The sequence below is a fragment of the Trachinotus anak genome, unplaced genomic scaffold (assembly GCF_046630095.1).
Source record: "Trachinotus anak isolate AG129_WGS33_773 ecotype Australia unplaced genomic scaffold, CSIRO_AGI_Tana_v1 ptg000009l, whole genome shotgun sequence".
In the NCBI taxonomy this organism is placed as follows: Eukaryota; Metazoa; Chordata; class Actinopteri; order Carangiformes; family Carangidae; genus Trachinotus; species Trachinotus anak.
This window is the reverse complement of record NW_027273860.1, coordinates 8,961,544-8,985,987: the sequence shown is the minus strand read 5'-3', so window position 1 is coordinate 8,985,987 and position 24,444 is coordinate 8,961,544. Positions and strand designations below refer to the sequence as shown.

At 41.0% G+C, this 24,444-nt stretch overlaps 1 protein-coding gene across 2 annotated transcripts in view; it reads left to right on the top strand.

Moving 5' to 3' along the window:
• The window catches only part of plod2 (procollagen-lysine, 2-oxoglutarate 5-dioxygenase 2), a 29,242-nt gene extending 5,296 nt beyond the window's left edge, over window positions 1-23,946 (top strand). Inside the window, exons 2-20 of one of the 2 annotated variants that reach the window (XM_071485083.1) lie at window positions 5,399-5,490; window positions 6,409-6,545; window positions 8,612-8,775; window positions 10,995-11,107; window positions 11,214-11,277; window positions 11,579-11,676; window positions 12,817-12,918; window positions 14,876-15,001; window positions 15,095-15,216; window positions 15,996-16,100; window positions 17,002-17,127; window positions 17,933-18,074; window positions 18,900-18,962; window positions 20,203-20,316; window positions 20,625-20,690; window positions 20,886-20,990; window positions 22,432-22,578; window positions 22,761-22,886; window positions 23,084-23,946. In XM_071485083.1, coding sequence (XP_071341184.1) covers window positions 5,399-5,490; window positions 6,409-6,545; window positions 8,612-8,775; window positions 10,995-11,107; window positions 11,214-11,277; window positions 11,579-11,676; window positions 12,817-12,918; window positions 14,876-15,001; window positions 15,095-15,216; window positions 15,996-16,100; window positions 17,002-17,127; window positions 17,933-18,074; window positions 18,900-18,962; window positions 20,203-20,316; window positions 20,625-20,690; window positions 20,886-20,990; window positions 22,432-22,578; window positions 22,761-22,886; window positions 23,084-23,239 — 2,168 coding nt within the window. In that variant the 3' untranslated portion in view covers window positions 23,240-23,946. The remainder of the gene's footprint in view (window positions 1-5,398; window positions 5,491-6,408; window positions 6,546-8,611; window positions 8,776-10,994; window positions 11,108-11,213; window positions 11,278-11,578; window positions 11,677-12,816; window positions 12,919-14,875; window positions 15,002-15,094; window positions 15,217-15,995; window positions 16,101-17,001; window positions 17,128-17,932; window positions 18,075-18,899; window positions 18,963-20,202; window positions 20,317-20,624; window positions 20,691-20,885; window positions 20,991-22,431; window positions 22,579-22,760; window positions 22,887-23,083) is intronic. The other variant, XM_071485084.1, reaches the window with a different exon arrangement.
• The last annotated feature ends 498 nt before the right edge of the window (window positions 23,947-24,444 follow it).

The following is a 24,444-nucleotide window of genomic DNA, read 5'->3' as shown; positions in this document are numbered from 1 at the left end:
GTACAAGTTCTTCTCTTGTATAACATGACCCTTAGACCACAGTGTAGCTATAAGCAATATTTCTATCATAACAATATATCAAATGAGAATGTAAAAAACTACATGAAAGCAGTCACTCAGAGATGAATCTACAGAGAATTCATCACATGATAACGCACAGCTTTACAGAACTGAGTGAGTTTCAGCTCGTTCACCCGTCGGGCCCACGCCCCTACTGTTTGGTTCCCTCTCACTCTCTCATTGTGCCATTTTCAGCCACAGAAGCAGCTATTTTTCAGTGAAAGAGCTCTAAAAACCCCACTGCACACTGCACGCTCAGCACCAAACAGCAGACACAGTGAAGAACACGTTCGCTTTATCACCTTGACATGAGAGTATGTCAGTGTTGTTGTTCACAACTTGTTTCTGCTGCCACTGACTGGCCTAAAACAACAAGAACAGAAAAGTTACTGTAGGTGTTGCAAAAGGAAATATTGCATTTCCAAACAACTGTGCAGCGATTTGATAAAGTCCAGAAATGTAGTCATGGACAGAGATAAGCTCCGTTTCTGCTCTGACTTAGCCTGTTCAGTGTCTAAAATATGAATTTTGGGTCTGTCCTTGCTTACCCAGTGACATACTGAAAATGGCTTCTGTCCTTCTCTTTGCTGTGATGAAAATTTAGTTGGGACCTGTGTGACATGGCTGCCTCCATCCCTATTACTAATTTAGACGGCCAAGCTAAGACAACTTGTTTAGACCCTGGAAACGTTGCAAGAAACATGCTTTAGCCGTCCCAGAATTACATACCATCAGAATACTCACCCAGTCTTGTTTTCTCCTCATAACCTTCTTCTTATGCAACCCGGCTTCAACTGCTTCCACAACATTCCCTTTTAGAAAAAGTCGGTGTCAAGATGAAAAGAGTTCATGTTACCTTGTGCAATTCAAAGAGGGCTTTTAGCTGTACAACCTGGCGGTACAAATCACTGTTGAAGTTTTGGCACAGCCCAAAGGCCAGGGCCCGTCCATGAAAAGTAAATGCCTGGAAGCCCATTAAACTCAGCACATTTTAAAAATTTCTTACCACTCGCCACACACTCTGCCATTGACGTCTCCTTTCATTATTTAATGTCCATGAAAGGAAGACGCAGAATATGTAAAAGTTAAATTTACATTTCATATGTCGGGCGCACACTTTTCAGGAGGGTGCTCGTCCTTAAGCGAATCTCCAGGCTCAGGAATGGCATGCTGGAAAAGCAGTATATTCAGCACAATGTCAAATCCTTGCATGAAAGTCTGCATAAGGTCAAATGTGGTTGTAAGCAAGTCTTTTTCCATCTCCCAGCTCATTATCTCTTGCTTGGCTTTAAGATTAAACGCAAGCTCAGTCAAATAAATGCAGGGAAAAGCTATGTTGACCATTAACTTAACTACTTACACTTTCCTTGACATTCTCTAGATCATTTTTGTGAGCCTGTAGGTAAAAACTGTTTATTAGACAGGAGTACTTGGATGACCAAAATAGAACCGGGGTTTGTGTTTACTGGCCAAGACTGTCTCGTCAAAGAGGAAAGATCCTGTTATCCTTATGTTTAAGGCCAGGGCACATTCCCATGATACCGCTTTCCGTTCTGCAAGAAATGCTTACTTAAGCCTAGCCCCCGCCAGTGAGTCAGAGCTTTTGCTCATCGAAGTGTAAAAGTTTACCTAGACGGCTGAGCCCCATGTGGTACAGAGAAAGACTGAGAGCGAGAGACAACTTGGCATCCATGCCTGTTCTTGGAGAAGAGTAACGGCAACACTGTAAGAGCTGCATTCCTGTCCTCCTGTGGGCTGTTCATACAGTACTGACAAGAGAACACGCTGTATTTACTCTATCCACACACTCATCCTCCAAAATCGCAGCCGTCTGAAAACTTATCTTTTTGAGTGTTTCCATCTGTCGCTCAGCTAGGCTTATTTATTAGTGTCATTATGAGGTTTACATAAATGAACATATCAAAGGACTGGACGATTGGCCCAGGATTTCATTTTGTGGTTAGAGAGAAAGGTAGATTTGTAGTTTTGTTGTCTAACAGTTGTTGTTTTCTCTAACCTGGGACTAACTTGAACAATGAAGCAGTGTGTAGCATCCATTAATACCCTGGATAATACCGATGAGCCTAGTTTTTTTTTTCTCAGTAACTTGTCTCGACACAATGAAAAGGGCTTAACAGCTTTGACACTTAATTGTAGGCCAAAGGAAATCAGTTGGGATATATTGGCTCGATCTGATGAGTGACTGAATCATTTGTCATAATCATGGAACCTGGTTTATTTTGATTGGTGTGTGCACTGTTTAAAGCTAACAGCAAACTGTGAACCAGTGCAGCCATCAGCTAATCCAGTTGGTCACGTTTAGCCTGTCATCCATTGTTAGATATGCAATTCAGCAGTCTTTCTTACAGCAGTGTGCCAAACTGATTGTAATAGAATTATCAGTAAGCCGTAAGTGGTGGGTGCCCAATCGAAACTGGACTTAAAGCGGCCTTTTGATAACCCCCAGTGTAATGTGGCATGAAAAATGATAGCGACAGTGATAAATGGCCTTGGCTTGGCACTGAACTGGCAGATCCTAATTCTTCCCAAGGCACTTTGTCTTGTATTTGGTGACAATGCCATGATATCCAGCCAAGGTTTCCAGCCACACAGTTGTCATGAGGCCTCTGTGAGAGGGATTTCTCTTTTCCACCAGGAATTGTGTATGGAACAGCCATCAAAGAGACTTGCCGAAGTGTTTCAATAACACTTTCTATGTAGGAAATAAAAATGTCTCATCTCTATTAAATCTAAGGAGGTCTGGGTCCCCAGGCTGTATTTAACTGGGAGCTTTCTTGTTAGGATACATGTGGCCTGCATGTTAACAACGGCAGGAAAACTCTGTGGCTGTTTAAGGTCAGGGCACAGTCACAGAGGGATGATCGATGTTCAGTGTCAGTCTATTTCTTCCTGACAGTCTCCCTGCCACCACAGACAAGTCAGTTATTTTATGTCAGTGTGTTCTACTGTGCTACCACAGCACAGACAGAACCACAGCTCTTAATAGTTTATTGTTTAGAAAATTTTAATGGGTCAGTCATCCCAAGTAATTACAGCAGGGTTGCCAACCTGCAGCTCACCATTTGCTTCAAATTGCACCAATACAAATAAAGCTACTGGTGATGATTCACATTTTATGGGAACAGAAAGATGAACTAAGTTCATTGCAGATATATTCAAAACATATGTCCTGGCCATAATCACAGCATTATGACATGCAGAATTGTCATGTTGGCTTCCAAATATTACCAAGAATTCCCAGCAGAAAATACTGAAGACGCCAGTTTACTTTCCAGAGGAGATGGTACGAAATTGCACGCTGTTATTCCTGTATTTATTCCCACACAGCAAAAGCAGAGGAAAAAAAAGAAAACTGTCTACTTTAATTAATAATACCACTTTTCCCCAGAAGATTTGGTCCTCAGGCATGCACATGTTGCACTCTGCATACCTAATTACATGACTTGGGGTCCGGCTTTGTCAGTGTGATAATCTGACAGCATGTAAAGCTGTCCTGTGACCATTTAAATCACCTGTTTTACAGAGCTGCATGTAAAATGTGTTTTCCAGATGTAGGTGACACCATCCCCTCCCTGCTCCATCATCCTCTACCTTCAAGCCAAGAACAAGATCAGGGACACATCTGTGGCACAGAATATGCCGCTGCTGTGCTTGATTCGAAACTAAGACTGTTCTGAAACTGCCCAGTTCTTTGCTACGTGCCATCTGATGCTGTGAGGTTAGAGGCAGACAGGGAACTATTTCCAACCTGTGGCAGAACTTATGTGTCACAGGACACTGGAATGGCTATTAGAGCAATGACAGGGCCACAGGCTAGACTGGGATGAGAGAATGGCTAAGACACACTGACAGGAAAAGATGGAAAAGAGCTGCAAGGAGGCTGCTTGTAATGTACTTAAGTGTGGATGAGTGGGTGGGAGGTGAGTGATTTTGGTTAAACTGAAAAAAAAAAAAAAAAGCTTTAGAATAGGACTTGCCCCTCGGGCTTTGTTTAGTTTACCGAAGGTACAAATACAGCATAAATCAGGTAGCTCAATTTACTTGTGTCCAAAGTTTCAACACCGACAGAGAATGTCTATGTTGTATGAACCTTTTTTTATTAAAGTGGTCTTATTCAAATACTATTTCAACATATTTGTTCTGCTCCCAGTAAAATAACTTTCCCTTTTATGGCAGCCATGCAGGCTTTATTTGACCAGTGGGAGTGAGGTGGGTTATACCACATGAAACTGTAACATCAACACACATCCTCTATTTGAAATGAAAGCCGTTACAGCTTGACTCAACAAGACAAATTATCAATACACTCCAGGCTAATTACAGACTGCCCTAAAAATGAAGTAATGAAGACCAGTTCATCTTTTTGTTCCAAAGATGTCATGTCAGCTCTTTAGCTGTGTTTTGGGGCCGAGAGCATTTTGAGTTAAGTCTTCACAAGTCCTTTATACAGCCCTGATATGTAGTGTTTTGTACTTCCAATCCTACTTGCCAGTGTAGGATTGTAAATAATTTACAAGGGTTTAGTGGAACATAGTGCTTTGTATTAAATAGAAGGCAGATTGGCTCTCGAAACATGAAAAGCAGGATTAGTATTGAAGTGTTCCTATAAAACCATATTAAAGTGTCAATAACTTTTTTCTTGGCCTGTCTGAATACTAGCACAGAACAACATTTTGCACATTTTGTAATGATCCATAGGCAGCTAGGAATGTATTAGTATGCCCCCTTCATGGAATCATCCTTCATCCTTCAATCCTTCATTCCTTGGCTCACACTCACTGATTGTAGCCTTTCTGATCAAAACCTCCCCCACTCTTACAAAACACAATAGAACAAGTGAAAACTATCTTAGTGGGTGTAGTCGGCCTCTCTAGCTTCACATGAGGCTATAGTGCTAATTTGTATTTGGTCTAACCCTTCCTGAAACCTCAGACTTCAGCACTCATGACCACTGGAAACGTCCTGGAGGTTTGTGGGAGTTCCTTTAACCCAAGAAGAACTAAATTATTGAGTCCATTTTTAAAAATGTGCTTCTGTTTTTGAATCAAATTAAAACTACAGTAGATGTTCCTAATTTGAAATGGAGGGTTAGACTGCTAAACCAAATCGTTACCAGTATGTTGACATAGGTCTGAGGTTTACAAGGAACTTGGTTCACGTAAGTGGGAATCTAAATCATCTAAAACAACTTGTACATATTATATGTATAAAGCTTTAAATTCACAACCAAGCAGCTCACTGTTTTCCACTGAAGTACTTTCCCAAATCCCTGTAATCAGTTACGGAAATTTATCTTGCTTTTTTTTCTATTTTCCAGAAAAATTGCTTGTCTTAACTGTTGCAACAGAGGAAACAGACGGCTTCCTGCGCTTTATGCAGTCTGCAGACTATTTCAACTACACTGTGAAGGTAAGATGGTCTTCTCATATTCTAAAATTATGTCCACAAATGGGCGGTATGTGCCAGCAAACAATGCTACCCACACACACACACACGCGCCAGACAAATGTTTTCTAAAACACACTTCCAAAGATTGATTAGGCCTGTTAGAGGAAATAATGAAGTGCAGCAAGCTGCAAAAATAAAGGAACACTCCTCAGTGTGGGTCCATAATTCCCCTCTGAGGCTGTAACCAGCAGCAAAAAAACAAGGTTTTTTTGGCTTGGAGCTCTGAGTTCATGCCCTGCTCACATTTCTATACTCCTGTGAGATCCTGCTGCACCTGTATTCCATCTGCTGGAGACATACACTTGTAAGCTGCTTTCTTAGCCTTTACTCATCATGGTGCCTGGTACCTTTAACACTGCATTAGAAAACACAGAATAACAGCAACCTTACAGTGTGATTGCAACGCAGGTCTTACCTCATGTTACTTGGCCCATGAGGATCATCAGTATGAGGCTAAACTTATTCCCATTTATACCAATGGGTACGTGTAGAAGTTTGTTCTGGCAGCATTTCCACACTGGAGTGAATAAAACGGCCAACAGGATAACATAACTGACCCACTTTCCAAAGCAACTTCCTCAGCCCAGTTTCAATCAAGTGTAATTTTCTTGATATTAGTGGACTGACCCACCTTACCCTGCTCAAATTAAGGAAGGTTTTTGGAAAGAGTATCATAAAAAAAAAAAAAAAAGAAGCGAGAGTAAGTACATCTGATCTTGAGAAATGAAAAAGACATGACTGGAAAATAAGTGAAAGAGTGACTTGATATAGCAAGATGGATATTTTCACAGCACTGCACGGCTGTCGTTTGAAGATTTTTGGGTTTCAAGCCAGTTCATGTTGGGCTCTGCAACTTGTCCACCTTGTGTTCCGGCTCAGGTGCTGGGAATGGGAGACGCATGGAAGGGCGGTGACGTGGGTCGTTCCATCGGTGGAGGACAAAAAGTCAGACTACTGAAGGAGGCCATGGAGGCCCTGGCTGACCAGGAGGATCTTCTTGTCCTGATCGTGGATAGGTACGCTGACAACCAAAGATATTTGGCTTTACATGACAGTATGATTTCACCATTTTCAACATAGCTTTAGGGCCAATGCTACCTTTCCTTTTCAGCGTGGCTGTATGAGTAATTCAGATTCAGACACAGATTAGAGGATTGCCAGCAAAAATATATCTCAAAGCCAATATGAATCATTGTTCAGCAGATGGATTATTTAAACATTCACTGACCATCGTCGCTGACAAACATTCCCAAGAGATTCTTTAAAAATACTGTTGAAAAGTGAAGTCTCTCATTCTGAATCCACACGTTTGTAGCCAACAAATATAATAAAGACAAGAAGATCAAATCGTTTTCATTTTTCTTTTCTTATATAGGGATGTTCAGCTTCTACCCAAAGATCATTTTGATTGCGCTTTGATGTGATTTAGCTTTGATTTGAAATATAAAGCATTTCCATCACAAGGACACGACGCAAAAAACACCTCCAATTACTGTGCAGACCTATGAATCTGGAACGAAACTCATTTTCACGATCACAGCCTGTAATAATTGCTTTGAAAGCAATGCTTCCTCAGTGAGAGGTGTCTCTACATGATTATGTGGCGCTAAACCGCCCTCCACTTATTTACGCAAAGACATTATTATAGAGCATCAGCAAATATATGCGGGGAGTAATTCTCACATGCAGGTAGCTGAATTATGAGTTTTCAAAGCCAATGGAAAGTTTCACTGAGTTAATGTGAGTGGTTTAGAATAATAACAGCTTTGCAGGCTGTATTTCCTCAAATAAAGCAGATGATGATGATACTTACTGTAGCATGTCACATGAATAACGCTACCTATAATTACTGTGCAAAGTTGTCACACCCTTGAAACAGGTAAATGTGCACACAGCACAGCACGCGCAGCTTCTGCTGTGCTAAATTCGCAAAATGAAAATAAAATGAGTGATAGCCAACTATTGACTGAATTCACCTTGTAGTTCTGTAAAACGGGTTTTGGGAACCAGGAGTTAGAAACCACTGGGGATCTTAACCAGCGTTTAAGTGCTCAGTTATGCTCCAATACCATAGCAAAATCAAATATCATGACACCATAGTTTGCATCTTTCAGTTCTGCTATAGAAGCAAAGAAATTCAGTATCTCACTACAGTAACTGAGAGGCAGCAAATGTAAAACAGACCAATTCCTTCACAGGCCAGGTTAGATTTTATTTTCATTTTCATATAATTAACTTTTTAACGCTGCCCTGAGTGTACTGTCATGGATTGCTGATATTTTTATACTGGGGCAGTAACTGTGATTGATGAGTTAACAAGGGGCAGAGGGTACTTATATGAACATGTGTCAGCCAGATGTGGACACAGTAGAGCGTACAGGCTTCCTCACCTACGTTAGACTTCCCTTCCTCTCATGACATGCCCGACTGAGGTGGTTTAGGCTGTTCATAGAGGAGTGTCTTTCACTTTTCCTGAAACCTTACTTAAACTGGTGTATATATTATAGGGTTTTTGTTGTTTTTTTTTTAATCAGTCACTATACTGCAGTACCCAGAAACAACTACAGAATCAAGGGCACTCCTGGAAGAGAGTGTTTTATAGTCAGTGACTGTGGTGTCACCAGCATGAATCAGCTCTTTTACCGTTATGACTTCACACCTTAAAGCAATAAAATCACTAGAAACATTAGGATTTTCCACATTCTATAATATCTGCTCTTTGAATAAGAGCATGCTTTTGAACAAGTCACCACATGGCCCATGTTAACGGTTAGGCACTTTCTCCTCCATCCGTCACAGAACTCTACAGGCCATGCATGCATCAACACAGTTTGTGTGTCTTTGTGTGTAAATGTCTAGCAAAGCAGGGCCCCTTTGGACTTACCTTACAATCCAGGAATGTGTCCCTATACAAATGCACACACATTGTTTACATTTAGATTTCTATCTGTCTGAAGTGAGTAGAAGCCTTAGTTGTGTCAAGTTAAAACATACTTGTTTAAGAAAACTGTCAGACTGCCCCTAAAGGATAAAACACTATGATAAGGATCTGTTGCAATTCATCTTCACTCCTCCCTTTTAGCTATGATCTTATCTTTGCCGGGGGACCAGAGGAGATTCTCAGGAAGTTCCAGCAAGCCAATCACAAAGTGCTTTTCGCTGCAGAGGGACTGATATGGCCAGATAAGCGACTAGCTGACAAGTACCCCTCAGTACGCAGCGGCAAGCGCTACCTCAACTCCGGAGGTGGGTTCCAAAAATTTTAAGTATGACTGAAATGCTCAACGACCTCAGTGATCAGGTCACAGAAAGTTAAAGTGTCATCCTTGACATGTTGCTGCATCTGTTTAATCTTGTCCCTAACTCTAACTAATCCCTAACTCTACCATGACCCCCATGTTTAACCATAAACAAAACCATGTCTAGCATTAACCTGAAGATTAAACATAAACCACACACTCATCCATAGAGAATGAAGAGTAAGACAAAAAAAATATAATTTTAAGGTCACTGAACCACTAAATTGTAGCCTTTGTATTTATATTATGTGTTTTACAATTTTATGTTTGGGTAGATTAGTGTTTGGGTAACCTTGTTGTAAACCCAGGACCTCCACGAGTGTGTAGGCGTACATTTTACCATCAGCTGTCAAACTTTGATGACTTGCAGGCCAAGAAGGAATTCAGGGGGCTAAATACCAGTGCACCCTCAGTGTTATTGGTTTAAAGAGTTGTGGAGTGGCTTCAAGGAATGGCAACAGACTGGTGTTAGCTTTTACATATGAAACCACCAGGCTTTCATTCTTATCTCTTGCTGTAAAATGCAAGTATATTTTCCCTGTAAACTGCCTCTCTGAGGTATTTCCTGTCCAAGCATACAGGAGGTGACAAAAGTCCATTCATCTGAATGTTAGCTGCATACTTTTTTCAGTCCCTTTAACTCTTGTTATTTAGTGATCACCCTCCTCCTCCTCCTCTTAAGACGTCTACAAGGATTTTAAATTCTATTCTGTGTTTTAAAGGGAGCCAGTGAAGAGAAGCTGTTATGGGGGAAATATGATCTCTTTTCCTGTCAGTACACATGCAGTCTTTGGGGACATGGTGGGGCTGCTTGATAATAAGAAAATTGCAATAATCCAGCCAAGATGTGACAAACACATGGACTAGTTTTTCTGCATATTTTTTAAACAGGATATTTTTTTTTTTGTTTTTGAAATGTTACGTAGATCATCAGAACATCAAGTACACAAAAGATGCAGAATGAGGAAAAAAAGCACTGAATATGTGCAGACATTTTCACAAAAGAACAATAACACTATGTTCTCAAAGTACAGGGCCAGCTGCATCCTGCCTGTTCTTCAAGACACTGAATTACTGCTTTCCCTGAGTGCATCAGGCTGGTCTGACCTCCCATACTGGAGTCCAGCTGTCTCACAGACTGATCAGACACTGTTTTTAGCATTCATTGTCATTGACATGACATTTGGATTTGTCTTGGCCCCCCGAATGTGCCACAGTTTGTATAAAATTGTAGGTTTTGTCTGCGTTTCTACGGATACCGCTCAAGTGACCATCAGGGAATGTTTTATGGCATCTGGAGACACACTACTGTGCACTCTCTGAGTGTAGAGTGTTTGGGAGATGGAATCAAGATACAGCAGGGTTGTGTTTACGTGTGACTGTGTGCGTTTATTTAAGAAGACCAAGCTAATAATGGCTGCAACTCAGGAGCAGTGAAAGCAGTGAATTTTTCCAGACAGACTGGGACAAAAAGGCAAACACTTCCCAGCGTTTTCCAGGATCTGTTGTTTTTAAAGCCATCATTTTGTGGACTAGCTCCTGACAATATGAATTTCATAAAATACTGTGATTGCCTTTTAACTTTTTCAAATCCCTGCTATTTAGATTATGTCATGTCTATCCATTGAGTTGTTTACAGTGTGTGTGGCTTTTTTTTTTTTTCTTAAATGATGGGATGCAAAATGGCGCATTGACCAGCAACATAGCCAAACCCTGCAATCTGTTAGTGCGGTGAGTGACCTTTGGCAAGAGAAGGAAAACGAAGAGACAGGGTAAAACTAGAGTAGAGGTTGCCATGTGAATGTACATTTAGAGAGGGTGTGAGAACAGCACACACTGTTCCAGATGCTCATATAGTAGTGAGTTGTGAGACAGTTATAACGTATAGATTACAGCTTTCTTACTGCCCATTTTTACACTCCTTTCTATATCAGACTGTGGGAAGAGAAAGTCCCTGCCCATTTCTTGCGTGTTTGGGATTATTGCCAAAAAATCACACTTTGTGTAAGGCGCTCAGGCTTCCTAGAGTGAAGTCTCTAAACCATGAAGCCAGCAGATGCAGTCTAATTGTTACCAACAGTCTGCCAGTTGTATATGACCTTGTAAACGTCTCTCACACTATACTTTACAGCTGGATATGTGTTTCACACTGTTTATGACTTGCAGGTATAATTGGCTACGCCCCGTACATAAACAGAATAGTTTCGCAGTGGAACCTCCATGACAATGATGATGACCAGCTCTTCTACACTAAAATATACGTGGATCCTTTGCAAAGAGTAAGTATCTTGTGTCAACACCAACGCTTAGCCCAAAAATATACCCTTCAAAAACATACTGTATCTTGGATGGCTTACCAACTCTCTCTGTTTCCATGTCTTTCAGCAAACTCTCAATATGACTTTGGACCATAAGTGCCAGATCTTCCAGAACCTGAATGGGGCAGTTGGTGAGAAATCGCAGTGAATAATTCAATTTCTTGCTAATCTGTATATTATGTGTCAGATATTTTACCTGAAACCCCAGTTTTATGAAAAATGAACACTGGGTTATTAAATAACTTCTGCTGCACTAACCTAAACCAGCAGTGTGCTGTTTTGCACCCACCCACACACACACACAAGTTTGCATATCTTTTTGTAGTCTTGGCAACTTAGCCCGCGAATTAGAAAACTTCACAGCTCTTGCCCATGCGGTAAGTCCATTTTCATAACCTGGCCTTAAATGTCTCGTGTTCCTCTGTTTGGCAGATGAAGTGCTTCTCAAGTTTGGAACAGACCGAGTGAGAGTTAGAAACACAGCGTACGACTCTCTGCCAGTGGTTGTCCATGGCAACGGAAACACCAAAGTGAGTAAGAAATGATGCCCTCCGGCACACCAAATATAGTCTACTTATGGCACAGCATAGATACTTTTAAGTTAATCATCCCACTCTAGGACACCAGCTACGAGTTGAATAATTAAACTCTCCTTTCCCATTTGCTAATGAGTTTTTGTTGGCCCATGCCTTTTTAGATTTCTATCCAACTAATATTCATCATTTCAGTGCATAAATTCCCACACATTTGGGAAATATACGTAGCATTCCTGTGATACTTTCCAGACCAGGTCCATAAAAGCCAGCTCATTATTTTGTGCAGAAAAGAGCACTGGCCAAAACTAATTTATAAGGCCAAAGTAGATTTTCCCTTCACCATCTCTGTACATTAGAGTGACAGAGAACAATAAAGCTGGAAATTAGGACGTCCCTTCAAGACCGTCATCATTCTTTGCAGTGCTCTTTTTCCTTCCCCTAAATCTTCACACGTCTCGCTCCACCACCAGCTGCCTGTCTCTGGGCTTCCTTGGTAATGAACCAAACCCACCAAACTGTTGAGTCATTCGTCCCAGAGGCCTCAACATCTGGAGGAGACGCTCTAAATGGTAGATCACAGACTCCATTTCCTAGTAGAGGTGGTTTCTACCACTGGAGCTGCCAGGTTGGATCTCTGACCATTAGTTTATTATTATTTTCCAGTCTACATGCCAAGTTCAATGTCTGCTGACAAACACATGACGACTATGTTAATGTCTGTGATAAGAGATTTGTAAACAGTAGTAAATTGCATGCTCCCAGAAAATGTGAAACCTTCATGCTCAGTAAATACAGAGCAGCTACGATTATAATTACAATATGTTGAAATGTATCAAGAGAACTACAAAAAAAGGAATAATTACACTAGATTGTCAAGTCTCAATTACAGTAGAAGTGACTTTTCTAACCCTGTGGTCTTTAGTCTGACTTGCAAATAATTCTGCCTGTTCATCCCGCATCCCCAAAGTAAATCTACATATCCAAGGTCATATTTGAGGGTAGGAATTTCCAAACACATCAAATGTTTTTAGTGAGCTTTGCTGACACATAGGAAAGCCTTAAGAGTTTTTGCTTATGGTTATATTAGTCTCCTGTAACCAGTAATTCACCTGCTCTGATTTTTTTCCTTAACAGATGTACTTGAACTACTTAGCCAACTATGTCCCCAATGCATGGAACTACGAACATGGATGTAGCCACTGTGATGACGATGTTGTGGACTTGTCACAGTTAAATGTAAGTTTTTCCAGTAAAGTCATTTTACTTCTATTTGCTGTCCTTTGGTCCATTTTTAAATCCCTGCTGTGGAAACTTTGTCTTTAGCCTCCTCCCTGTGGACATAGGAAAGGATGAAACATAGCCTGGACTTCTAGTATAATCCATCCATCTATCAGTGACTGTCTAGACCATAGCTGTGGAGCCCATATAGCCCTATTTCAACAGATATGCAAGACGGTTGGTGCTGCACACACTCCCTTTCCAAGAATAATAGGTTATGTGCCCGTTGGTCCTTTTGGACCCTTTTAAAAGAGCATAAGTTCCAGGGAAACTCCTTGGGGAAGAGGAAGCACTGCAGTGCTGTGGTGCAGGATATGGCTTGTGGGGTTTTCAGAAGGGCACATTTAAGGGGGTGTCACTGTCAACCAGCCTTGCTTTTAGTGGGCTTCTCAGTATGGGCTTTGTCCACAATAGTAAGTTGCAGTGGTTACACTGAAATTTTGTTACAGAGTTCAGCCAAAACGGCGACGTATAGACAGCGGGAATGAAAGGCAGGAGGAAATGTCTCTGGCTGTGTGGTTGTGTCTGTCAAAAATGTTGCCCATTCTCTTTGTGGTCAGAGGACTGAAGCATTCGCAAGATCCAGGACTATATTTTCTGTAATCCCTGTTTTTATCTACTTAGTTTATGCAAATTAGTTTGGTTTAAATCTGTTCAAATGCGCGGAGAAACGTGCCCTTGCATTTACATAACATCAGTGTTTTCGTACTGCATCATCACAAAATATAATACTGAGAAGTGCATCCTCTAAGATTCGCTGTACTCCCACAGCTTCCATAAATAAATGTGCTTCAATAGCTTAACTGGAGCTGATTCAATACAAACCCAGGTACATGAAAGGCAACTCTGTGGAAGCTGTTCTCAGTGATTCTCCATAATGATGACAGAAAAGCACTGCTTCTTAATAATAGGCAAGTTAGTGAGGGCATTTCATTCGGCTGTGTCAGTCTGTGTTTGGGTTGGAGTTTCTGGAAGATCAGGTCACATGGAAACACTGGTCATACTGCCCTTTCTTGTGGAGTAAACCCAGATCACTGGCAGTGCTGGCTCTTTGTGTACTTTGGTTTTAGGATTGAGCTCAGGCCCTGCAAAACACACCAGAACCAATACTGTGCCAGCCAAACCAACTCGCTGCCTACTGTCATTTTGTCTCTTGTGTTTAAAATGAAAGTCTGGGTGTTGCTTCTGTCTGCTTTAACAAATGCTTTAGTTATTTAGTTTAGCCTTTCACTGCCCCTTTCTCCACTCCTTTCTCTTTGCCGCCTGTCCACTGTCTTTCTGTGACAGTTTAAGCTCCAGTTGGCTGGATGCATGAGTTCCCCTTCGTGTGCCTAAAACACAGTCATTGTAGAACTTGCAAATTAGACGGTTCGGCTCGGATCCCTTTTGATCCCCGGCCCAGACCTTTGCCATGAACTGGTCAAGAGGATCAGGAGTCCAGACTGAGCTGTGTGGGCTGGAGCTGAGTGTCATGGGAAAATGTTTCCTCCTCTCTTCTCTGTCTCTTGTTTAATTTCTCTTTATGTCTTATTTGCCCCAACATCTTGTACATGGGCTGTCCTCTGCAGAGTTACACGTGGCAATCGGGGTTAGACGTTACAATTCCCGTAAAGCACTATTTTTAATGTGCTCAGCTAACGGGAATCCAGTCAGCTGTCCTAGTCTGTGCAACCAAGAGATGTACAACGACTTATAAAAGTAAAGAGTTTTTCTTAAATGTAATGTAGAACACTGCAGAGAATAATAACAAGGGTCACATCATTTGATTACAAGCAAGTAAGTGATGTTCAAGCAAAGAGAGAGCTGTCATGGATACCACCTGTGGTAACTTCACTGTTTAGGTTAAACATGTGTTCCATGACTAAGACCTCTTGTTTGAAATAGTACTAATTTGTCTCTTTTCTTATCTAAACAGGAGTATCCAAATGTGTTGGTCGGAGTGTTCATTGAGCAGCCAACTCCATTTCTTCCTGAATTCTTCCACCGGCTGCTGACCCTGGATTATCCAAAGGATAAACTCAAACTATTTGTACACAACAATGTGAGTGTTCACAGCTGCAGCTGCATCTCTACCATACATGACTCTTCTTATGTATGTACTCTTCTAATCCATTAACATTGGCTCCCTCCTCAGGAGGTTTACCACGAGAAGCACATCCAGAAGTTCTGGGAAGAGAACCGGAATGAGTTCAACAGTTTCAAGGTTGTGGGACCAGAAGAAAATCTGAGCCAAGGAGAGGCCAGGAACATGGGCATGTATGTGTGCCTCTTTATCTATCATCTCTCAGGATCAGTGGTTTGAAAAGCAAGATTGATGAAACCAAATTATGGTATTGTTGGCCCAGAGTAATCTTAGCTGTGAGGAAAAGTTGCCAGCGAAATTACTTTTAAAGCTTTAAATAGTGCTTTCATGATTTCTGTTTAAGAACTGCAGTCATCTTATGTTGCAGGACACAGCACAGATATTTAACAGTGGTAATGTATTGTTTCTTAGGTCTTCCTAGTATTTCAAGCTAAATATTTTATGCATGTACTGCAGTTTGGTTTGAATATTGTCAGCTCAATATTTTACTCTCCAGACTTTTGATAGTATCTTGTCCATCGGCCGGACTGTAGAGACATGTGGATGTGATTTACTACATGGCAGTCCCACGGGTGCTGTTTACTCCTACTTGGACCTTCCTGTCCTTGTTCAGTGTTGAGTAACAGTCAGTTGTCCCAGTGATAATTCAATCAGTGAGGCATTATCACAGATATCATATCAAAAGCACAGTATGCCTAAAAGCATTGGTCAGAACATCCCTATAATGAAGAAGTCTAAGGTTTATTAGCAGTCTCTAATCTTCCTAAAATCACATTAGCCACCGGAGGCTTGTGAAAGTCTGACTCTGCAATTGAAAATGACATCTTATACTTAGGAGCTGATAAATTTCAGCTTGCAACTGTGATTACTTCCAAGTATTTCATTGACTGTAATCAGCTCTGGATTGAATAATAACTGCTTTCCCTGCCATGACTGTTTTTGATTTCATTAGGGATCTTTGCCGTAAGGATGCCACGTGTGACTACTACTTCAGCATAGATTCAGACGTCATGCTCACCAACAGACAGACACTGAAGCTCCTCATTGAGCAGAACAGGTAATCACATGGTAACTGGAATAGAAGCATTACAGGAACCCATTCAACAAACCTCCTTGGTAGCTGTCCTGATTGCTGAACCATTCGATTTGTCCCTCCAGTGGCAAAACCACAGGAACATTACAGCCGAGTGAATGAAAGTTTAAAAATAAGCCGCTCTGGCTTCCTGTTTTCGCCTGGCCACATGGAAACAGTGAAAGAGTCTGTTGCACTAACCCCGAAATGCCACTTTGCATTATACAAAAAACAAACATGCAAACCCTTTTTAACCGTCTGCAGCTCGTGATTGTAAAGAAAGCTTCCCATAAACTAGATGTCACTGTGGCTGTGGCCTGGTATCGTGACCTGTTGGAGGCATGCAAAGCAAAAGCCTCTCTAGGATATTTAAAGATGGCATGAGAATTCTCTACTGGCACAGAAGCTGTGAGGGGAATATGCCAATCTATCTTTACCATGACAATTTAGCATTTGTATACTGTAGAGCATCCATCTACATCTATATCAACCGACACTGTGAATTATAGCTCAATTGAAAAAATGTTCATTGTGGTTTGGGTTTGTTGGACTAAAAGAAGACCAGTGGAAAATACTGTGTTATTGTATTTCATGCAAATTCAAAGAAATATACTAAGAAAAAAAAAGGCCTGGAGCAGCAAGGCTTTGTACTATTTCAATCCAGTCCAGCATGATGTATGAGTCTGGTTCGCATTACACATTTCTACGCTGTTTTACTGACTTGGCGGTGATCATATCTTTCCAGTGAGAGGCAGATCTCCCTCATGCAGCATGCTGGTTTTACCACTAAGAGATCCAGTGCATTAGGTGGCTGTGAGATGCCACTGAGTTTTATCTGCTTTGACAGAATTACCATCTCTCCACTCTGTCTCCTGCTTCCCTACAGAAAAATAATTGGTCCCCTTGTCACCCGTCACGGCAAGCTGTGGTCCAACTTCTGGGGAGCCTTGAGCCTGGATGGTTATTACGCCCGCTCTGAGGATTATGTCGACATTGTGCAGAGAAAACGCGTGTAAGTCACAAGTGCAATAAGGGTACACACAGCTCTGGCTTTGCATTTTTATGTTTTAAAACTGTAAATAAGTCTTGTCCTGTTGTGCTGAAACAGTTGAAACCCGTGTTTATTATGAGCTACATCCCAGGATGCACCCATGAGGAGTCATTTAAGCCACAATCAGAGCTGAGCAGTGATACCGCGCTGAGCATTGAAGCCTGAGGCATGAAAGAAGCTGTAGCCAAAGTCACTTCTCCTCTCTCACTGGCTCACTTTTTATGAGTTTAAAAATAAATTGAAATAGCGGCCATATGGCGCAGAGGAGCAAACATTTACCCACCACAGTGGAAACTGGTTCAATCGCCCGTGAATCTGTGGGGGGAACAACAGTGAGGGGTCAGGTCGTTGTGGCTGCACTAGCAGCTCCTATGGTACCGGTTAGTTAGCGAGCCTGTGTGGAGGAGGTTGGGTGTCAATCTCCAGGCTGACAGTGGGAGTTAGCAGTGACAGAAACTGAAGTGTAATTCAACTGTTCATCTCAAATTGGCAGAAAACTCAGTTTCACTTCAGAGGGAAAAGAAAAATCTTTACAAACTGGTTTTTTTTATATTTGAAACCCAATAGACAAAACAGTTTGAATGAATAACACTGACGTGCTGCTTTATTTGACCACATAGCTCCCCGACACTCTCCCTAACAACTCCTACAATATTCCTGCAGTCATAGTTGGCATGAGTGTCACAATAAAAAAATCTCCCCCAGAATGCAAATTACAACAGCTACTGCAAAATGAGCACTTCCTTTCTCTGTGTCTTGTTTCTAGGGGTGTGTGGAACATTCCCTACATGGCGCACGTATACCTTGTCAAGGGCAGTGTCTTGCGGAATGAAATGAATGAGAGGAACTACTTTGTTCTGGAGAAACTGGACCCAGATATGGCTTTGTGTAGAAATGCGAGAGAACTGGTAAGAAGACCCGGCCTCCATCTGTAAGGATTCACGTTGTAAACTAATGTGAATATACTTCTATGTAGTCCATAAAATATGAATGTCAGCTCTTCTTTTAAAACATGTCTGCTTAAGGATGCAGTCACTTTCAGGGACATTTAGAGAGTTAAAGTCTGTACTTACGTAGAGAAAAGATTCAGCACTGCTAGTTTAAAAATGCAATGAAACTTAACCCTGACAAAAGTCAACAGCTCAACGGAAACCACAGATGAAAACTTGGCAAGTATAAGTGGTTTGAAATGTCTTTGTCTGTCATCAAGGCATGACTCTTCTCTGTTTATGGTTGCTCTATGGTGTGTTAAGGTTCCTTTCTCCACTTACGTTCCGTCACCGTTTACTTTCTCCTGCCCTCACTGTCATATGACCACAGACAGTGCAACCAGTTGCGATGCCTGGCTGGCTAGCTGACAGAAGTTGTCTTGTCTGTTATGTGTTTTTTCGTTTTTTTCCGCTTTTAAACTTGTCCAATGTTTATCCAACTAATGCTTAATGCTACCTGTGTTCAGCTTTAAACAACTAACCTGATGCCTGATCCAAACTTGGTGTACACTGTTGGATTGCTTGGCCTTTTCCCCACGTGCATCCCTCCCACGTTAACCCACAAAAACATCAGCTTCAGAGGGAATCTTGCTCCTTTTTCATGCAGGCGAATTTCCCCTCCTCCTGAGTTTCTATGAATGTGACATACATATACATATATATATTTCAACTGTCACGCTTTCTCTTATTCTGAAACACTGATTTATGTTATCCTATTTACATGATGCTTCTCCTTCATTTTAGACCAGTCACAGAGAAAAAGACTCCCCTTCTCCGGAATCATTCCATATGCTCAGGCCCCCAAAGGTTTCCATTTGTTTTAATTATTCTGCTTTGTGAAACATCCATTTCCAATGGGTTAGCACTGAGAGGCCACTCCAAGCTATGGCTCATTACATTGGCACTTATTAATGTGCAAAGGACTTCTATTTGATTTGATTTAATAAACTGTGCATTATGTTCTCCATTGGAAATCATATGAACATTATCAGGTTTTATTTCAGATTGGGCAGTTGCATATTTACAGAAAACGTTTTATATCGAGTTGCTGTCTAAGAAATCCGGATGACTGGCAGCTCTTTGGAAATTGATGTTGACCTTTTGCTTGTGATGAGTTTAGGTCTAAACGCAGACTTGTATAAGCTAGAGAGAGAAAGACCTGTGTTCTGTCCTGTTTTTGTAATGGCTTTCGAGAGGAGATCAAGGAGGAGAAAGAAGACTGGAGAGTCAGTCCACATGCAAGTCCCCTGTCCTGATGCTTTGCCCCAAACAGCCAAACCTCACAGCAAACACATGTAACGAGCTGCTCCCTCTAAACACACTGACTGATCTCAGACTAGGCTCCAAAAATAATCCTCTTCACCCGTGTAAACCATCTGCTTTAAATCACAGCTTTCACAAGCAATTTGAAATCTTATCCTGGGAGTTTTAAAAACCCTGCCTAATTCATCAGCGTTTTTGTCATTTCTAAAGCCTAGTCTGATAGTGAGTCCAGATTCTCCCCTACACAGCGACCCCCTCCCCTCCCCCTCCCCCTCCCCCTCCATGCTTCACCGTAGAGGGAATATCATTCCTGGATTTGCTTTGTCCCAAGCTGCCCAGCACCCTTCTGTTCCTGTTCTCCCACTCCTCTCAACTCACTGTCCCACCCTGTCCTGTTCCCAACCCACCGTCACCCCTGCAGCCCCACCCACTACCCATAAATAATCTGAGATTATTTATACAGCACCTGTGTCTGTTTGGGTCCTGTCTAAGTTGAAGAAGTGATTTCAGTGTGTTAAAACACACTTAAATCAGACTTTATCCAGATTTTTGAGCAAAGGAAGCTTTTTGGTAGGTTTTTTTTTTTTTCTTCTTTTATGCCAGCACCAACCATTGATGACTGTCATAAACACTTACTATCATAATAACCTACAGTGCACCCATGTACTGTAGAGCTGCATGTATTTTGGTTACGTAGACACTGATCTGTCATAAACGCTGCCTGTGAGACATTACTTCCTAACTTCTGTGAAGCTGACTGAACTTTTTTTCCTCTTTGCTGCAGGGAGTCTTCATGTACTTAACAAACCGTCACGACTTTGGGAGGCTCATTTCCACAGCCAATTATAACATTTCTCATTACAACAATGACTTGTGGCAGATATTTGAAAACCCTGTGGTAAGTCATTATGAGCTCTCATTATTCTTCAACTACAAAAAAGAGAGAAGACTTTTTTTCGGAAAAAGCTGAGATAAACAGCAGCCACCTGTAAAAGGTCATTAGACATAATGGAGGGATTACAGATGTGAGATGATTCTGATATAATGACTTCAGTGTGACGAGGCTCCTGTCTGATAAAGCTTTGTGATTTACGGCTGTATTTGGCACGCTGCGACGTGCCCTGTGGGGGCAAGGGAGGGGATTAGCTCTGTGAGGTATGCAGGTCAGCAAAATGGTCTCTAATCTGAAATTCTTTCTCCGCGCAGGACTGGAAGGAGAAGTACATCCACCAAAACTACACTCGAATTTTCACTGAGAACCACATGGAGGAGGTTTGTATTTATGTGTGTGTATTTACGTGTGTTCCAGTTGTAGATACAGACAGAATGTCATAATGTCGCGCAGAAATCCCAACATCTGCTTTTAACATACAGCATCTGGGTAAAACATTACAGTAACTGCGGCTCCAGGTGACGATGTGTGACTCTAGGTCTATTCTCAGTCCTCTCTTTGTGTGTTCATTGCAGCCGTGTCCAGATGTTTTCTGGTTCCCAGTGTTCTCAGAGAAGGCCTGCGATGAAATCGTCGAGGAGATGGAGCACTACGGTTCATGGTCCGGAGGCAGACATGAGGTCAGTGCTGTTAGCTCAGGTTTCCTGAACACAGAGGTGTAGTCAGCACCCTGCAGGCAAACATGCACTTATTTTTTCTGCGGTTATGTTCGCACATCTTTGCAAGGACAGGAACTGTGTGTGTCAGATTAATGCTAAGGCTGCAAATAACTGTCTTAAACAGTGCTGGATTAATCACTTAATTCCTTTGTTTATAAAATGGAAAACAGCATCTTTAGCTGTGTTGCCGCGGCTAAATCCAAAGTCGCTAATATTAGCAGCAACAATGCTAACAACAACGCAAAAACACAGCAATAATGCCGATGCTTAGCAGATGTAACGTTGACCATGTTGGCCATTTAAGTTTACTGTGTCGGCATGCTAACAATTGCTAACTCACCTAGCATGGCAAAAAAAAAAAAAAAAATCTAAAGAAATTCAGTCAAATCTGCAAATCTTCTCTAATTTTTGTCATTTTCAAATTGTTGTCTCTTTTCTAGCATTTGACGCATTACTTTAGCACTAAATAACACCGATCAAAATGTTTGTGGAAACTTAGATTGCCCTTCCATCACACATTACACAATTCCAACAATGTGTGCACACACTCATCACAGTTGGAAGCACCAGTGCTCATTTTCTAACACTGAGAAGGAGACATTTGTTGTAATTTACTTGCTATGCATAAAAACAAAAAAAAAAAAAAAGAAAAAAAAAACACTTCCACAACTTTTAAATTGCCTGAGTTTGATAATTATCATAGGTTGGCTGAGTGTTTTGTTGCATTTGTGTTGTAATTAATCACACACAGACACCATTAAGAAAAAAGTGAAAGTAAAGTGCCTTGTAAACTTTATTGTAGCTGTTACCTTCGAGATAGCTTTCACTCTTCTGTGAGGCAGATGTGGTGTAGCTAATTTTTTTTTTTTTTTTTTTTTTTTTTTTTTACATTTTGATTTCATGTGTTTATTAGGACACACACCATCTCACACACAGACATATGACTGATGTTCAGGGTACTTGTGCACACATGCTTAATATTATTACCATCATCTCCAGGTCCGCCATTTGAATATAATGAAACAAAATGTTATGATGTTGTGTTTTATGTGTATGGTGTTTAATTCATGTCGCCTGCTTTATGTAGTTTGAAATTGATAATTAATGTGCCTAAACTTTGCCTGGGAGAGTAAACGTGTACAGATACTTTGACTAACTCTGTTTGGGAATCACTGAGCTGGATGGGTCATTAAGCCTGACGCAGGCAGACAACAGCACAGCCTGTGGTTTTGAGGACACACACACATGCACACACAGACACGTCGTCATCATCATCATCATCATCATCATCATCATCATCATCATCACTTTGTAAACCGCACTCACACACCGAGGATGGTGGGTCATTTGTTCCGTCGTTAATCACACTGCAGCGTGCTTTGTTTTCTCTCCTTTTTCTCAGGACAAGAGGATCGCTGGAGGCTATGAGACCGTGCCAACAGACGACATCCATATGAAGCAAATCGGGTTTGATAAAGAGTGGCTACACTTCATCCGAGAGTTTATATCACCCGTCACGTTAAAAGTTTTCTCTGGCTACTACACCAAGGTTAGTGTGACGTTATGGAACAAAAGAGGAAAGATATATTTGCCCAAAAGCTGAAGCTGCTTTTACTTGTATTTTACATTTTCCATTCTTTGTTGGAATGTGAGCTTTAACAGTGGCTGGCAGGTTTTGAAAGACACACTGACTGACAGCTAACTTGATGTATTCCTGTGCCTTCATTGCAGGGTTACGCTGTAATGAACTTCGTGGTAAAGTACACGCCTGAGAGGCAAGCATACCTGAGGCCTCACCATGACTCCTCCACCTTCACCATCAACATCGCCCTCAATAACAAAGACACAGACTTTCAGGTAGGGAGGAGGAGGAGCTGTTATGTGATGAGTCAAGCTGATAACAGAGTGAAATGTCATCTAGATATCATTAAATATGATTTAATCTCATCTTCCTCCTTAATGTTCTCATTAACCCTGTGACTTATTCCACAATTAAAAATCCAGTTTGAAAGATTTTAACCATCTCCAACCACTGTGTGTTATCTCCTCTTTAGGGTGGAGGCTGCCGTTTCCATAGGTACAATTGCTCCATAGAGTCACCAAGGAAAGGCTGGAGCTTCATGCACCCAGGACGACTGACTCATCTCCACGAAGGCCTGCCCACCACCAATGGCACCCGCTACATCGCAGTGTCCTTCATTGATCCCTGAACTACCTGATTAGACTGTAAATTAGTCTTTTGACCTTGCTTTGCTTTTTCCTTTTGTTTTGTTTTGTTATTTGACATTTTGAGCCCCAGATTTATTTTTTGTTTGTTTTTTGTTTCTGGTGATGCAATTCTTGTCTTTTTTAAGCAATCGCTTTAAAAGAATAAATAATTGCATAAAAAAAATCTCTGTCAAACAGAGTGTAGTGTGGAAAGGGAAGTGATAAAAGCAACACTTTAGATACACATATTGGATTAAAAATGCTAGCACTGTGCAGGGCTTCCATTCCCATTTAAACCATTCATATTAATATTCAAAACCAAGCTCCGAGCAGGAAGTATTGGTACTGTAGGCTGTCATAATTTTCACAATACTTGATTTACAGTTGACATAGTAACCATCATTAAGACACACTGGTGGCTTTGCTAGCAGTTAGCTGTAACATGATAGTGTGCAGATAGCTGTTGTGTATTTATTTGTGTTTCAGGTAAAATGTCATTTATACTGTAAGAAAAACTCATCATAGCTTCAACAATTACTACTGGTGCTCACCACGTTTCTGCCTTTAAAATTGAAATCATTATTTGGTGGGGTGTAAGTTAAGGTGTGTTTCCACCCTAAAACAGTCGTTTGGGATTTTAATTAAAGTTTGATTTGTGCCCAGTGAAAGAGAAATCTATTTTTGTAATTTTGCACACCAAAAAAAACAAGACAGCAGAATTCAGTATGAATTCTGTTTGAATGAAGTTCAACATTCTGTTTTACTTGAAAGCCTTTTTTTTTTTCTTTTTTTTTTTTGTAAATTGGCAACATTCATTTGCTTTCCTGAAAATTTTTTTCTGCAATATTTTCTCTGAGAGATGTGCGTGAATACATTTTGGGACTCAGCAAATTAAGTTGTTTAACTTATTGTCAAAATTTAATAAAAGTCTTTATAAAAAATCTTTGCCTGATGATTATTATTATTATTATTATTATTATTATTAAAAGATGAGTGATTAAAAGATCAGCGATTAAGCATTTAAAGCAACCACTAGTTATCTCCCTTTTCTGCAACTTCAGATGATTCAAACTCAAGAAATTCCTTTGTGTAGATTCTGGCAGAAGCAAAGCAATATCTGGAAGTGATCAGTCGCCGCTGCAGACAGACTCCCATTGTTTAATCACTGTTATCAGTTCATCTGGTCCATCTGTCAACTGTTCTCCGC